The 15,059-nt window shown below is 36.0% G+C and overlaps 2 protein-coding genes and 1 long non-coding RNA gene across 3 annotated transcripts; 1 reads left to right on the top strand and 2 right to left on the bottom strand.

Annotated features, from left to right (window-relative positions):
- Window positions 1-806: 806 nt before the first annotated feature.
- On the bottom strand, window positions 807-2,045 carry LOC110850260. Its single transcript, XR_002547966.2, has 3 exons — window positions 1,779-2,045; window positions 1,497-1,655; window positions 807-1,412 (listed from the first exon to the last, which is right to left on the bottom strand). It is a non-coding gene; the product is annotated as an uncharacterized LOC110850260 (long non-coding RNA).
- A 3,465-nt stretch (window positions 2,046-5,510) lies between these two features.
- Window positions 5,511-7,322, bottom strand: LOC110850019. The gene is made up of 4 exons (XM_035852492.1): window positions 7,304-7,322; window positions 7,164-7,218; window positions 6,594-6,841; window positions 5,511-5,937 (listed from the first exon to the last, which is right to left on the bottom strand). The coding sequence occupies exons 2-4, from the start codon at window positions 7,191-7,193 to the stop codon at window positions 5,559-5,561; spliced, it is 657 nt and encodes a 218-aa protein (XP_035708385.1). The 5' UTR covers window positions 7,194-7,218; window positions 7,304-7,322; the 3' UTR covers window positions 5,511-5,558.
- A 3,646-nt stretch (window positions 7,323-10,968) lies between these two features.
- LOC110849681 lies at window positions 10,969-13,559 on the top strand. Its single transcript, XM_022097114.2, has 3 exons — window positions 10,969-11,306; window positions 11,389-11,591; window positions 11,847-13,559. Exons 1-3 carry the CDS (start codon window positions 11,106-11,108, stop codon window positions 12,073-12,075), a joined length of 633 nt encoding a protein of 210 aa, XP_021952806.1. The 5' UTR covers window positions 10,969-11,105; the 3' UTR covers window positions 12,076-13,559.
- The last annotated feature ends 1,500 nt before the right edge of the window (window positions 13,560-15,059 follow it).

Genomic DNA, 15,059 nt, shown 5'->3' with positions numbered 1-15,059 from the left:
CTAATTTTATTTTGTCCAGCCTCTTTTTCCACCACCGTCACCACTTTGCTTCAGTTTTTTGGCAGCCAGCCACCACCATGCTTTATGTACTCCTCCGCTCCAAATCAGTTCACCATAGGCTTGCTCTCTTGCATAAAATTTGTGTTTACATTTCTCACTACAATTAAATTTGTAAAAATAATTACCCTAGTGGTTTTTGTAATTACTATCAACATGACAAATGCATAAAATGCTATTGGAATTGCGTTCTTGCGGAATTAATTAATTGGAAATACTGAGACGCATAAAGACGTCTGAATGCAAGAGGTCAAACCTTCCCGTTTGGTCACACCCGGTGTGTCTCCGCCGTCGCAAGACGTGCCACAGCCGCCGGAACGTGGCTTATCGTCGTCATCACCGTCGCCACAACGTGCATGGTTGGAAAAGTTTCTTAACGAATTAATGTTGTTTGCTATATTGTTGTCTTCAGAACCAGAGGTAATCATTTGGGCCATTTATGAAAGAATTGAGTTGTATTACAAACCAAGACATATCAACATATTAATTATTCTTCTCGAATTATTTTTAGGTGCAATATGTAGCTCTGAGAAACATCAATTTGATTGTGCAAAAGCGACCCGCTTGCTGCCAGCAGTTTAACCGAAAGGACTCGAGATTAGTGGGACATTTAGTGGCAGATACTTTAAATATAATTAATTTTATACATATCTGGAGATTGTAAAAAGAAAAAGATTTTCACTCATTTCGTACGTTTATTTCAGAAATAGTAAAATATATATGGACATGACATTCACAAAGCGAGCAATACAAGGAATGTCTGGATTTGCAGTTAAATTCAATAAAAATAGTTTTGGGCTACTTCCAAATCAATCCTGTGAAGCGTCTTTGCCCGTTAATACTACTGGTCCTGTATGCATCATTCATAACTTCATTCAGACTTTCCATAATCCTTTCTGGCTGAACTTTTACCCTCGGTCGACGAAGTTTCTGTTGCAGTTGGCGAATCCTTTTTTTGTTGTCCGTGGTTGAACTTGGACTGGTTTCAGGTGACGAAATGTTGGATTGAGGTCGAGGACTAGATACTGATGACGATGGGGAGCAAGGCGACTCGAAGCTTCCACTAATTTCTGGCTGCGACACGTCCAACGACGGCGGTGACACGGCAATTGATGTTACTTCTTTTGGTAAAATAGGGATGAATTTAATACTGGGACTAGGTCGGATAATTTCACTGGGTGTAGAAACTGTTAATAATTGCTCCTGCGACACAAAAAATCTTGATGGAAGGGCGGATGGTTTTAGTCTTCTTAGAATTGTTAAACTGATCATCCTTAAAATGTAGGTCGCAAATCATGGAGACGGGGGGAACATTTTGACAATCGAGATCCAAATACTCACACCACTTCTTGAATCTAAGCGATAGAAAATATTGCAACTTAATATTCTTTATTAGAATGCCAAAATTATTTTCCATTTAATTTATTAACACGCCTGACCTGTCTGGCTGGGATGGAAATTGATAAAACTGAGCTTCCGGATTTTTATGTTTTGTTTTAGCACACCTTGGATATTTACAACAGGTTATTTTCAGTGTCCTTGGTGGTGGTGACCCCCACGGCTGGGTCACTTCATTTGAAGGCAGGGACACGTGGAGGCTGGAAAATATTAACCCAATGTATTTAATGTCTTAATTCAAAAAAAAATTGCTCAAGTAATGTTTACAGTACGTGTGCATGTGTATTATATAATTGAATGTGCAAATAGATATGTGTACTTACCATGTACTGCCGAGGGGTACACTGTTTAATTGCAAGTAACTTTTTTAAATAATTAATTGAAGAAATTTAAGCTGGCTAAAAATCGATCGGACTGGAACTGTATTTTTCTTTGCCACGCAAAGGAAACCATGTGGTGGTGATTGAATTGCATCAGCTTTTTCTCATGCTGAAACTGCACACAGTTATTTGGCCGATCTGTTAAAGCCGCCCATTTGCAGGAAGAACAAAATAATATTAAGCTCCGCTGGTTGGCTGCTCAGCTCTTCCATAAGCTTCACTCAAATACATTGCATGAGTCGTTCCTCTTCCCCTACTTTATTTCATATTCCATGGCTTTCCAACCGTACTAAATTTGGTTAAGCAAAATCTAATGGGTGTTGGTAAATACTCATACCAGAATAAAACACAAAAATTTGTTGCAAAAGTTTAAGCCCGTTCCATATTAAAAATTATTTCATCACGAAAGGGGGGTGACATACAGATTTAACAATAATTTACATTCATCCTAGTCCCCCTACATGTAAAAAAAGCTAAAAGATGGGAAAGAATCGGGAGTTGACCTTTGCTGTAAAAACACGTTGTAAATTTCCACGAGCGAGACCTGGGACCCATAAAAATTAGTGATATTACCAAATTTAACACAAATTTGATCAAAACAATTATTAGGAAATACAAAATATATCTACTGTACAAAAGTAATCCTAAATCGGGACAGCCAACTCTCAAATCTAAGCAAATTGGATGATAAATTGTTTCAAATGTAATCCCAAATCGTGAGATGTCACTCCAAAGTGTGACCTCCGACATCAAGGGGCATTGTGAGATACAAATTAGCACATGAAATGTGAAGAGGAGACTCCATGAACAAAATCTCAAGCGTTGATGAGCCGGAAAAAAATATATGTGTCTATGCCAAGCCTAAGCCGAAGACTCATACGGGTAAATGGACACTCTGGATGGACCACCAAAAAATGGACCATGGAATCATGGATGCAAAAAATTAAAATTGGTATTTTAGTAAATAAAGTCGTGTAATACGTTTGGAGGAGACCCGAACAATGTCTAGGAAAGGAATTTCTTGTACGCAAGGGAAAATAGTTCCTTTTTCTAGATCAAGACATTCAAGCGTTCTTATTGACGCATATGAGTCTTCGGCTTAGGCTTGGCATAGACACATATATTTTTTTTCGGCTCATCAACGCTTGAAATTTTGTTCATGGAGTCTCCTCTTCACATTTCATGTGCTAATTTGTATCTCACAATGCCCCTTGATGTCGGAGGTCACACTTTGGAGTGACATCTCACGATTTGGGATTACATTTGAAACAATTTATCATCCAATTTGCTTAGATTTGAGAGTTGGCTGTCCCGATTTAGGATTACTTTTGTACAGTAGATATATTTTGTATTTCCTAATAATTGTTTTGATCAAATTTGTGTTAAATTTGGTAATATCACTAATTTTTATGGGTCCCAGGTCTCGCTCGTGGAAATTTACAACGTGTTTTTACAGCAAAGGTCAACTCCCGATTCTTTCCCATCTTTTAGCTTTTTTTACATGTAGGGGGACTAGGATGAATGTAAATTATTGTTAAATCTGTATGTCACCCCCCTTTCGTGATGAAATAATTTTTAATATGGAACGGGCTTAAACTTTTGCAACAAATTTTTGTGTGTTTTTTTCTGCTATGAGTATTTACCAACACCCATTAGATTTTGCTTAATCAAATTTAGTACCGTTGGAAAGCCAGTTAAATTCTGTACAGAATAAACCTAAACCCGATCGCTGAATAAAATCTACTGATAAGCTTGAGCCAGCGGGGCGCGCAGCATACGAGTGGGTTTAAACTTATGCACTGGTGCTGTAAATATAAGTATAAAATTAATATAACTGTAAATAATCTGGTAATAAACATTACCGAAGAACACAAGTATATGACTCTACCGAAGTGGTAATGATAAGTTGGACCCTGTGGTAATAGCTTGGTAATAAAGTTTTACCATCATGGTAACGAATTTTTACCTGGTAAAATATTGCTACCAAGTTTATTACCGAGGAATCATTGCCTGCGTGACTTTGCTGGATTATTAAGAGTGCACCAATGCTCCGTGCTACTTAACCACTACACAGAAGCAGGCCACCACCCAACTGTATAAACAGGGAGCACCGCACAATGTCCTGGGAGACCCAAAATCCTGCCAAAATTATTTTAAGGCCCAAAATCCTCCCATGGGGGTCGGAGACCATAAAAATGTGGTTCATTTTGATTTTCGAAAGTGGGTGTGGTCAGGAAGGGGGCTTTTATGGAATTTTCAAAAAGTCGCAAATCGCCCCTAAAACCACACCCACTTTGTTCAGAATTTAACGCTGATGAAAATGAGGTATCATACATGCCCCTAGCTCTTACCATTGTCTCGCAAAAAAATAAAATGTAGAGGAAGATCGGTGTTTTTGTCAAAAATCGTCAAAATGGCCAAGTTTGAAGGGCTCTCAAATCCTTGAAACTGAATTTGCGCAGGAAATTATTTCGGAATTTTGAAGTACTATCATAGGACTAACTTAGGTCATGACCTTAGTCAGATCTGAGACGGAGGTTTTTGGCAAATTGAGGTCAAAGTTGATGAAAATAGCGTCGAAACGACATCGTCGGGATTTTGTAAGTTTTTTGTGATTTTTGGGGGAAAAATTTTTTATTGTTGATTTGCACGAATCATGACCTCTAGGTCACGAAAAACAGGTTTTTGGGGCAAGTTGAGATTTTTGGGGCAAAGTGAGACAAATCTCAACTTGCCCCAAAAACCTGTTTTTCGTGACCTAGAGGTCATGATTCGTGCAAATCAACAATAAAAAATTTTTCCCCCAAAAATCACAAAAAACTTACAAAATCCCGACGATGTCGTTTCGACGCTATTTTCATCAACTTTGAGCTCAATTTGCAAAAAACCTCCGTCTCAGATCCGACCGAGGCGGTGACCTAAGTTAGTCCTATGGGTGTACTTCAAAATTCCGAAATAATTTCCTGCGCAAATTCAGTTTCAAGGATTTGAGAGCCCTTCAAACTTGGCCATTTTGACGATTTTTGACAAAAACACCGATCTTCCGCTACATTTAATTTTTTGCGAGACAATGGTAAGAGCTAGGGGCATGTATGATACCTCATTTTCATCAGCGTTAAATTCTGAACAAAGTGGGTGTGGTTTTAGGGGTGATTTGCGACTTTTTGAAAATTCCATAAAAACTCCCCTCCTGACCACACCCACTTTCGAAAATCAAAATGAACCACATTTTTATGGTCTCCGACCCCCATGGGAGGATTTTGGGCCTTAAAATAATTTTGGCAGGATTTTGGGTCTCCCAGGACATTGTGCACCGGAAATCTTGGAGAATTTCAATGTTTGCTCGTTCAATAAAATATTGCAAGATCTATTCGTCTGATTTATCCTAAAATTAAAGTGAAGGTAAGTAATCTCAGCATGTAATCTCAGCATGTGTAAGAAACCCTAATAGTCGTTCATCATCAGTGTTTTACATACTTATGGTTGAATGATATGAACGACTGTATAAATATGTATAGTTTGCGTGTTCTGCGTAAATTCTTAATTTGTGCTAAATGCATACGGCTGACTAATGACTTTAAGCCATTATTTATTTAGTACTTATTTAGTTCATACAATACAAATATCGACGGACGGAAATAAACGTTTTAAGCGATCAAAGTAAATAAAAACATATTTAAGTAAATTCAACCAGCAAAAACTTTATTTCCTTTAGCTTCCAAATTAATTTTTAAACTTTAACAGGTCACCGATATCGCCTTCTTTATTATATTTAATGATTGCAGCGTACATTTGGCTCACATTAAGTTTATCATCCTGTTTCCACTTAATAATCGTAATGTCTGTTCGTACAGTTTCAAATTCATTGACAGATTTTCCTTTCAAACATTCTCCATAGTGTTGGGAAAAATAATGTTTCTGGTCATTTTTAACATATAGTTTTGTTAGTTTTGAATTCCGTTTTGAAGTAAGTTTAGTTTTGTCATTTTCAAATTGATTATTCGGCCTGGGAATTTTGCAACCACAAGATCCATAGAAGTCTAGGCCCTTCCCTAATCGTACTTGGAAGAGGGTGGGAGTTCCAGACACGCTTGTAAGAATACTTGACAAAAAGGATGACTTAATTAGTAATTAGCCAATATTATGTAACTATTTGCATCACAAATATATGTAAAATACGAAATATGTATGTATGTCAACCAGTTTCCAATTTCTGAATTTTTAACGAAACAATCAACTTTTCAACATTGGTCGGTATATGGAAATTATAAAATACGAGAGGAAAAATATCAAGAAAGTCCACTTTTTTATCTTTCCGCAAAATACCAAAGAAATATTCGGAAAATATATATATTTTCCAAAATTCTAATAATTTATACATGAACTAGTTGGTAAAAAAATACTTACAAGATTGTCTCAAAATTATTTTACCAGTATTCTGATACATGTTAGTTTTATACAGTTAGAAAATTTCTATGATTTGCAGGTTAAATCGTAATTACAAATAAATGAATTTGACAGATTTGCTAGTGAAGCGTACGTATTTGTATTAAATAAAAGTCACAAATTTGTTAATATTTTGCGTCTACATATGTGTCTCTACTTATCGAGACAAATTATCTAACATTCGCACAACATATGTACTTAATGGCTTCCCCTCGTATTAGTGTAAAATTCGAAAATTTGAAATGTAAAATTCTAGGATTTATTAATCAAGTTTCTACATACATATGTACATATTAATGATTGTTTTCGTACCTGATTGATCTATCGTGAAAGCTTCTTTGGTTTTTACAGTCAAATTTAGTATTCTTTCCAAGTTTTGCCTCCTGGAAAATATTCGCGTACACATCTTTAGGTAACTTGGCATTTTTTGTGTAATCCGTCTCATCCATTTTGGCAATGTGGGAAGTTTTAAAAATTAAGAAAATTTCTAAAACTTTTTCGCTAGATTTCCTTGAGCACTTGGTTCCAATAAATTCCAGCAGAAGGAGTAAATAGTGTTGCTGTAAGAAAGAATTAATGGACAAATTCAACGCATTAAAATATGCGAGTTGTCTGGCAATAAATATTAATTTTTGTGTACATCACTAAAAAGTTTTAATTTAGCTATTCATGAAAGTTGTCATTTACGATTGGAAATCAACTATAAATCCATAGTATCGAAATTATGTATTGCCCAACCAGTGGACCAATACACGCGTGTAGGTATGTACATATATATACATACACACATGTATTTATACATATGTATGTACATGTGTACGTATATATACATTATTCTAAATTGTAAATTTGCATGCTCTCACAAACTATGTACAGGCATACCTGAGCGTCGGTCAGTATATAGGGATCCATAATATTAATTTTGATCACCTCCGGACTGAAACAAATTCCAAGAACATCATCCAACGTATTTAATTGATGAGAATTGTCTATTAAAATAGATTTCGCTTGAGCTCGCGTACACGTAAACATTGTGAACCACGATGAAGTGAAATTTGAGGAACACTACTCGCTGTTATGGAACTTTTAAGCCAGTAGGTGTCTCATATCTATCACATCGCAGGTATCAACTTATCTGTGCTTATCAATTTAATCACTTTGTTATATACACTACATATTAGGTAACGTACCTATACCTTGTAGGCTATTAAAGCTTGTGCTCCTTTAAAATGACGATCCCACTAGTTTTACTCACAATGCACATGTCAGACATGTTTCTCACAGATCTTCCTCAAACTAGCACTAAAATATCCATAAACTAAGCACAAACAACAATTGATATGATACTTGAGCACTTCTGCAGAATTCGCGAAGTTGCGAAGGTTTTAAGTTGGCAAAAACGCACATTTTCACCATGCGAAACTATATGGGGTTCACCACTCCGCTTCCCGATTTTCTCTTGCGCTTCTCTCCACCAGGTCATCAGTTTTCACCTCTCGATGCATAATTTAAGCAGCGGCTAACTTCTCAACCAAATTACCATTCGAATTATTATTTTTTTATTTTTAATCATTTTTAACCATTTTTGATTTTTGAAATGGATTCCATTAACTTCTTATCAGTGGCAAAATCATTTCAAACACTGGTTGAAAACAGTTTTGAGTGGGCAGATGAAAACTTAAGCAACTAATTCTTAACCAAATTATTATTTGTAGTTCTTTAACATTTCGTGTTTTTATTTGTATATTAAGGTTCCTATGTGTGATAAGGGCCAACATCACACAAATTCATGTGATTTTTGTCATAAAAGTCTTTGAAACAATATGAGTTTTGACACCAGCTACATTTTATAAAAAAGAGGCCTTCACAAGAAGGTAACACGCACTGTATACCAGAATATGTAAAGCAGACTGATTTTACATTAGCGAATGTTGGCTTCTCATCCCCGATCCATAGCCCACTTGAATACCAAGAATACTTTATCATCGGTATAAATGATGGTGCACTTAAAAGAAAGTGAGCAAGTGCGATCAACTTTAAAATTCCGTTTCGGCTAAATAGTTTAGCTTGAACTTCATTCTTGTGGCATAGCGCATTGTAGTGATAAAATTGTTTCGATAAGTATTTTAATTTTCGGTGAAAATAGGTGTCCAATGGCTGAGCAACATCAGTACAATTCTCTGGAACGAATTTCACTGTGAGTGCCGGCCATCCATCATCGGGATTAAATTTCGACTCATACATTTGAAGGTTTGTCTGTCCAGTCCAGTGGTCCAAAATGTATAGTACATCACCAATGATATTGGGTTGTATAATTTCGTCCAGAAATGTAGCAACTAAAGGCCTGCTTAATTTGCCGGACTTGCTAGCGGTGACAAACAGGTTTGGAGCAGAAAACAGTGTCTTCTTGACTACTGGTCCAATGGTGCCACTTGCCTCCTAGAGACAAGTTAGGGATTTTGAAACATTCGGTGTGAAAATTTAATCAGTTAAATTTACCTGTAAGCATACAAATACTTTTGGTAGAATTGTTCCTGCGTAGGTAATAGTATACTGTACTGTATACGAGTGGGTCACCTTATTCTTTGGGGATATCGCCGAACCGAACGTTGACCTCTCGCCTTTCCAAGACAACGTCCTATTCGTGTTCCAAACTAACGTCGGGTCATGAACAGAAATTAGTGGTTGCATTTCATTCCTGAACTCTTCAGCCATGAGACCTATTTGTTCCATATCACGAATGGAAGACCTGTTCACTAGTTTTTAGATTCTTCTTGAAGAAATCCGGTTTCTACTTCTAAATCGAGCAATCCAACTATCTGACGCCTTCAATTTGAAACCTGGATATTCATTAGCCTTCGATACTGCCCAGCGCCGCAGATCCATAGTGTGGACCGATCGGAATTCTTGGCGAGCCTCGCGAAAGAGTTGTAGGACATGATGCTCAATTTCCATATAAATATCGAAGTTTGTTCCGCCTTAAACAAAATATCCTAGGTAAATCAATTGAAAAAAGTTACGAAATAAAAAAACTCATCTCAAAGTTTACCCATGCGTATTTGACTTTTCCATCTTTGCAAATAATTACGATGTTTGACCTTCTTAAATTTGTTCTGGAATGTTAAGAATTTCCACGCCGGATTGCTTTCAAATGCATTTATGGCTCTTTTCTTGTATTCCATATCCACTTTGTCTCGTTTAATTGGCTCTCCTTCTTCATCCTCGTAGTCATTTAGCGCAGATATACTATGCACCCCTTAAATACGATGTCAGATTAACTTCAACTCTTGAAATTTATTAACCCAAGCTTTACTACCTTCGAAATGTTCTTCCTCTTCAACAAAAATGTATTCGATGAGCAGCTCATCAAGCTTTTTTAGAAGAACTTCTGCAATTTGTTTTTCCTCCTCGGTTGGAACCTGATCTGCCCACTCAAAACTATTTTCAACCAGTGTTTGAAATGATTTTGCCACTGATAAGAAGTTAATGGAATCCATTTCAAAAATCAAAAATGGTTAAAAATGATTAAAAATTTAAAAAAATGATAATTCGAATGGTAATTTGGTTGAGAAGTTAGCCGCTGCTTAAATTATGCATCGAGAGGTGAAAACTGATGACCTGGTGGAGAGAAGCGCAAGAGAAAATCGGGAAGCGGAGTGGTGAACCCCATATAGTTTCGCATGGTGAAAATGTGCGTTTTTGCCAACTTAAAACCTTCGCAACTTCGCGAATTCTGCAGAAGTGCTCAAGCATCATATCAATTGTTGTTTGTGCTTAGTTTCTGGATATTTTAGTGCTAGTTTGAGGAAGATCTGTGAGAAACATGTCTGACATGTGCATTGTCAGTCACATGATGCATGTTCAACCCCCGCTCATTGTCAGATGTACCTAGTATAAGTTGCTGAAACGTTTATCTGTAAAATCAAACAAACGAAATAGAGTAAAGTACAAATGGCGTTGTACAATTTATACTATACAATTTCGTCATACATGTGCAATATTCATTGGCAAATAATTCAGCCTGGCAGAAAATCCTCGTGGTATACTCGGCCTGTTGTTCTTCATATAAAGTATGTACTAGTAATGGTAATTCACAAAATTCTGACATACGGGTTAAAACTCTTGTAAAATCTCAAATTTTACAGTTTCTGTGTCCAAAGCGGCGTGATTTCAAATTCAAATTTATTTTTCAATCAAGGACAAGCCAAATTCTTAAAATCGACGAAAATGTGTAATGGCCATTTACTAAAAAGGCATTTATTGCGAATTTCTTGCAGTTCTTACGTTTCTTGCTTAGCAAGAAGTACAGCAAACTGGCTAGAAACGAAACGTTGGCAGTATTTTATTTACAACCTGTGTAATTTACTATGCAATGCTACCCATCCGTTGAAAAACATTTCATTCCAACTTATCTAATTCATTTTTTGTTTGGGCATGTCACGCTCGATTCAAATTTATGCATTCGTATATATGTATTTACTCGCAAAACGGACAGCTATGTGTGTTAGAATGATATTTATCAGTACAAACGTTGTTGGCAACAACTTGTTGAGTATGAATATTTATTCATGACTTATCCATATTCCAAAAACCCAAAGTATGACCATCCCAACAAAAATTTATGTATATTGAGATAACCTCTTAATCATCATATCTCAATTGCGTCGCCCAATGCATACGTGTCCGAGCAGATTGCATATATTAATTTATCAGTGTACCGTCGCACATAAAATATACGACGCCAATTTTTAGGTTGCTTGGCAACAAGATTTTTTTTCATAAAAAGTATATTATATCTCAAGCCAAAGATATAATATACTTTTTATGACCAAGTCTTCGCCCAAAATGCCATCCACTAAGGAGTGGAAAAATAGCTTCTTAGCGAAACAGGGCGATTCATACTTTGTCAGTCTTCCAAATGACGCACGAGCTGACACAATAATCATAATTTTGAATCATATGTCGAGCTGTGACGTTTTCATAAGAAAATTGGAGTACCGAGTAGCTGAGTTTGGGGATGAATGGGTATGCAAACAGTTTTGGTTCGAAGGGTTTGAACATTTTGAAATTAAAAAAAAATAATAGTTTGACCGCATGCGTTTTTTAGGAGGACGAATTTGAAAAAATGATCGATTACATCAAGGAAACTCCGGAATTGGCTAAACAATTGAAATGCGTTAATATCAAACTTGGGAAAAACTGTGATCGGGATCAAGATACGTCGTACATGCACCACTCGATCCTAAAAGTTCTGAAAAAGTCCATCATCACTGGCGAGGCCTATGCCAATAAAGATTACAAACAAAATGAGTAAGTTCCTAAAAAACTGATAAATAAGACAGTCTTTGATAATTCGAAAAATCGTTGCGTTTGTAAAATAATTTTATAAAATTTTGCAAAATTAAATGAATCCGTTAATCTGAGCAAGTTTACAAACATTTATAAGATGTTTTTCCTTCATAATATTTTTAAAATTTTGTAAGTTTTCGGATTTTACAATATTACCAAGGATCGTGTGAATAATTTTGAGAAAATTCCTCATTTCTAAAATGCAATTTCTAACAGGATCCGCCTCGTCATTTCGGAACGTAACTGTCCCAACTTTCTCCAATGGCTGCGTTCGTATTTAATCGAATACAACGTCCGACGCTTGGATGAAGCAACGCAACAAAAATTTGCAGAAATCCTAAAAATTATTGAAGTTCAATCACACTCCAAAAATCCGTCGAGCTTGTTCGACATATTGAACAACAAAAAACCTGTGTCAAAATTCGTCCATCACAATCACGGATAACGATAGGGGGGGGCTAGCAAAAATTTTTGTGGCAATCTTCCGCACTGCTTGGAGAATCGTGGAGGAGGTAATTTACGACGGACATATTTTCTAAAGCCGGGCGACTTGTGACACATGCTCGTTCCATTTGTTTAAATTTGTGAATTACTGCAAATGCTCGTAATTAATGGAGGGCCGTGTCATGGGGGAGACGCGTCGAAAAGTCAGGTCGTGCGAAATCCACTCATGACACGGGCCTCCATTAATTCGGAGCATTTGCAGCAATTCACAAACTTAACAAAATGGAACAAGCATGTCACGGGTCGTCCGGCATTTCGAAAATATGTCCTTCGTGAATTCCCTCCTCCTAGATTCTCCAATCAGTGCGAGGGATTCAACGAAGACGTTTTCTAGCGCTCCCCGATTCAGAATTAATAGGGTCTCCCAAGTTTGTAAAAAAGATCTGAAAAAGCGAAAAGCTAAAAAATCTGAAATCCGCTTTTTTCGCTCAATACTTGACTGTCCCGATTTTTTATCGCTTGAATATTCAGGAGCAGAGAATGGGTGGTCAGGAAACTTTCGAGTTTCTTTTAAAATTTAAATTTGCTTCATGTTGGATATGATAAAACAACTATCTAAGATCATGTAAATCCAAAAATTACCAAAATGGGATGAAAATAGGATTTTTGGCAAAGGTTTGAATGCGGTAGTTTTAGTGGTTGCAATGCTTTTCAGGGGGTGTGGCGGGCGCAGGTGGGGCAATGGAATAAAATCCTCCCTCACTTTTCATACACTCACCTGATATTGTAATATATTCCATAGGGCATCAAAATTGGGTGATGTCCCCTTAAACATGTCTCTGAGAGACTGATTTTTCACTCAAAGTAGTAAAAAGAGCGAAAAAATCATCTTAAAGTAGATTTTATTTCTGAGCAGAAGAAGCGGAAAAAAGATCGGAATCGCATGCGCAGTGCGGTTTACAAAAAGAGCGAAAAAATCGTGAGCGGAAAAAGCGATTTTTTTTACAAAGTTGGGACACCCTAATATTACGTAAAATAAGTCATGCTAAAAAATCTTCAAAATTCAATGTTTTTGAAAAACTCTCTTCGTCTCAACGTTTCCTGTAAAAAATTGTATTTATCATTCCGTAAAAGACTAATTCTTTGTTGTTCTGAATACTCAAACTTCAAAGTTCACCTTCATTACAGATCTCTCTTCATCTAAATGTGTGCAAATTAATCTCCAATTACATATCTTTACAAAATTCCTGTTTTTCATATTGTTATGTATTTGCCTCACTTAAAATAAATAATTAATAATAACATTGTATACAATATTAAAAGTATTATACAAGAAATTTTGTATAAAATTTTAATAATAAGTAAGTAACATTTTTAATATTATATGCAATATTATTATTAATTATTTATTTTTATTACTCACTTAAATTGATCACTTCTACTCAAACTGTATTTACTTATGTTTCAATAAATGCATGGATTAAATTCCCCAAGTCTTGTTCAAATCAAAATAACAAAGCAAAAGCACTCCTTTAAGTGAGTGTTATCAACAAAAGATATGCATTAATTATCATTAACTACATATGTAACAATTCGTCAGTGTCAAAGTAAATAGTGAATTACATACGTATGCAAATACGCTAATTTGCATGGTGAACTAACTTCACATCCACTTACAAGAAGTTGCTCCACGGAAATGTATTTCCATATGTAAATATATATGTGTGTATATAGTTTTAGTTGAAAGAGGGTCTGCATACTTGCAATAATTGGTTTTCCGGGTGCCAGTATCGGTAGTTTTGGCCGCATTTATTTATATACATACTAGCAGAGCTGGATGTTATTATTTTGTTAACTATATCATATTTATTTATTTTTTATGTCCTATCATGGTTACTTAAGTAATTATGTTATATGTACATATGTATAATGTCACGCAGTTGGGAGGCAAGTGGTCATGGGTAATGAATAATGATAATGGAAAAAATGGAAATGGAACGAACGCTAATAGATTTTTTAAGGATAATGAAAATCTAAACTTTCATAACTTGTGTCTTTGCCATTTAGGATTATTATTAATACAAATGCTAGTTCAAGCCAAAGGCCAGGCAAAGCAAATACTTAATACGATACCACATGAAATAAATACATTTTTATATGACTTGTTTTACTGAAACTTACATCATTATACAAGTTGAAAATAAACTAGATTAATATGGTCTGCTTAACCAATTGTCTCAAATTCTAATATGTTCCATGTCCCCAATGTTACCTAAGCAATATTGATTTTAGAACTTGTCTCGGACCCAAGACACAGCAATTCATGAATACTTTGTCAATATCTTGCTGAACGTAAGGAGACATACGTACATAAACAATTAAGTTTGGTACGAACCAAATTTTCGAAATGTGGCAGGTGTTAAGAAGATACGTAGATCAGTTTCGAAGCCCAAATCCACTCCCATACTGCGTTTCCGTTGGTCGGGAAGAATTAAGATACTTATCATTATCCAAGAAGCAATGGATCTTTGTCTACGTTTCATTTGCCGTATTTGTGCTGCACACGATTTATTGCTTTCTACGTGTCGTCTGGTTATGGAAAACGGAACTTTGGCGACACAATCAAGACCAGGAGTTGGAAATAATTCGGACTTACATCCTCCTGTTTTTAACATTCCTTCCTCTTTCTTTCGTCTCGATGAACTTTGTTTTGTCTATGCGACCAAGTATACCTCCAGATATTTGCGGTAATGAGTGAATTAAGTGAGGAAGATGAGAAGGAAACTCATTGAATTTTGAAAAGCCAATTGAACCAAGAATGAGAAAAAAGTTGCGAGCTGGCCGGAATCGAACCGGCAACCTTTCGTTCTGATCACTATGCGTATTTTTTAAGACGGGAGGGATATTTATCCTCTTCACCCCGTCTTAAAGCATCGAATCGTAAATTTAGAGAGGATTTACGATTAGATTTACGATTCGATGCTT

The sequence above is a fragment of the Folsomia candida genome, unplaced genomic scaffold (assembly GCF_002217175.1).
Source record: "Folsomia candida strain VU population unplaced genomic scaffold, ASM221717v1 Fcan01_Sc005, whole genome shotgun sequence".
Classification (NCBI taxonomy): domain Eukaryota; kingdom Metazoa; phylum Arthropoda; class Collembola; order Entomobryomorpha; family Isotomidae; genus Folsomia; species Folsomia candida.
Note: the sequence above shows the minus strand (reverse complement) of the source record. Positions and strands in the feature narration are given on the sequence as shown.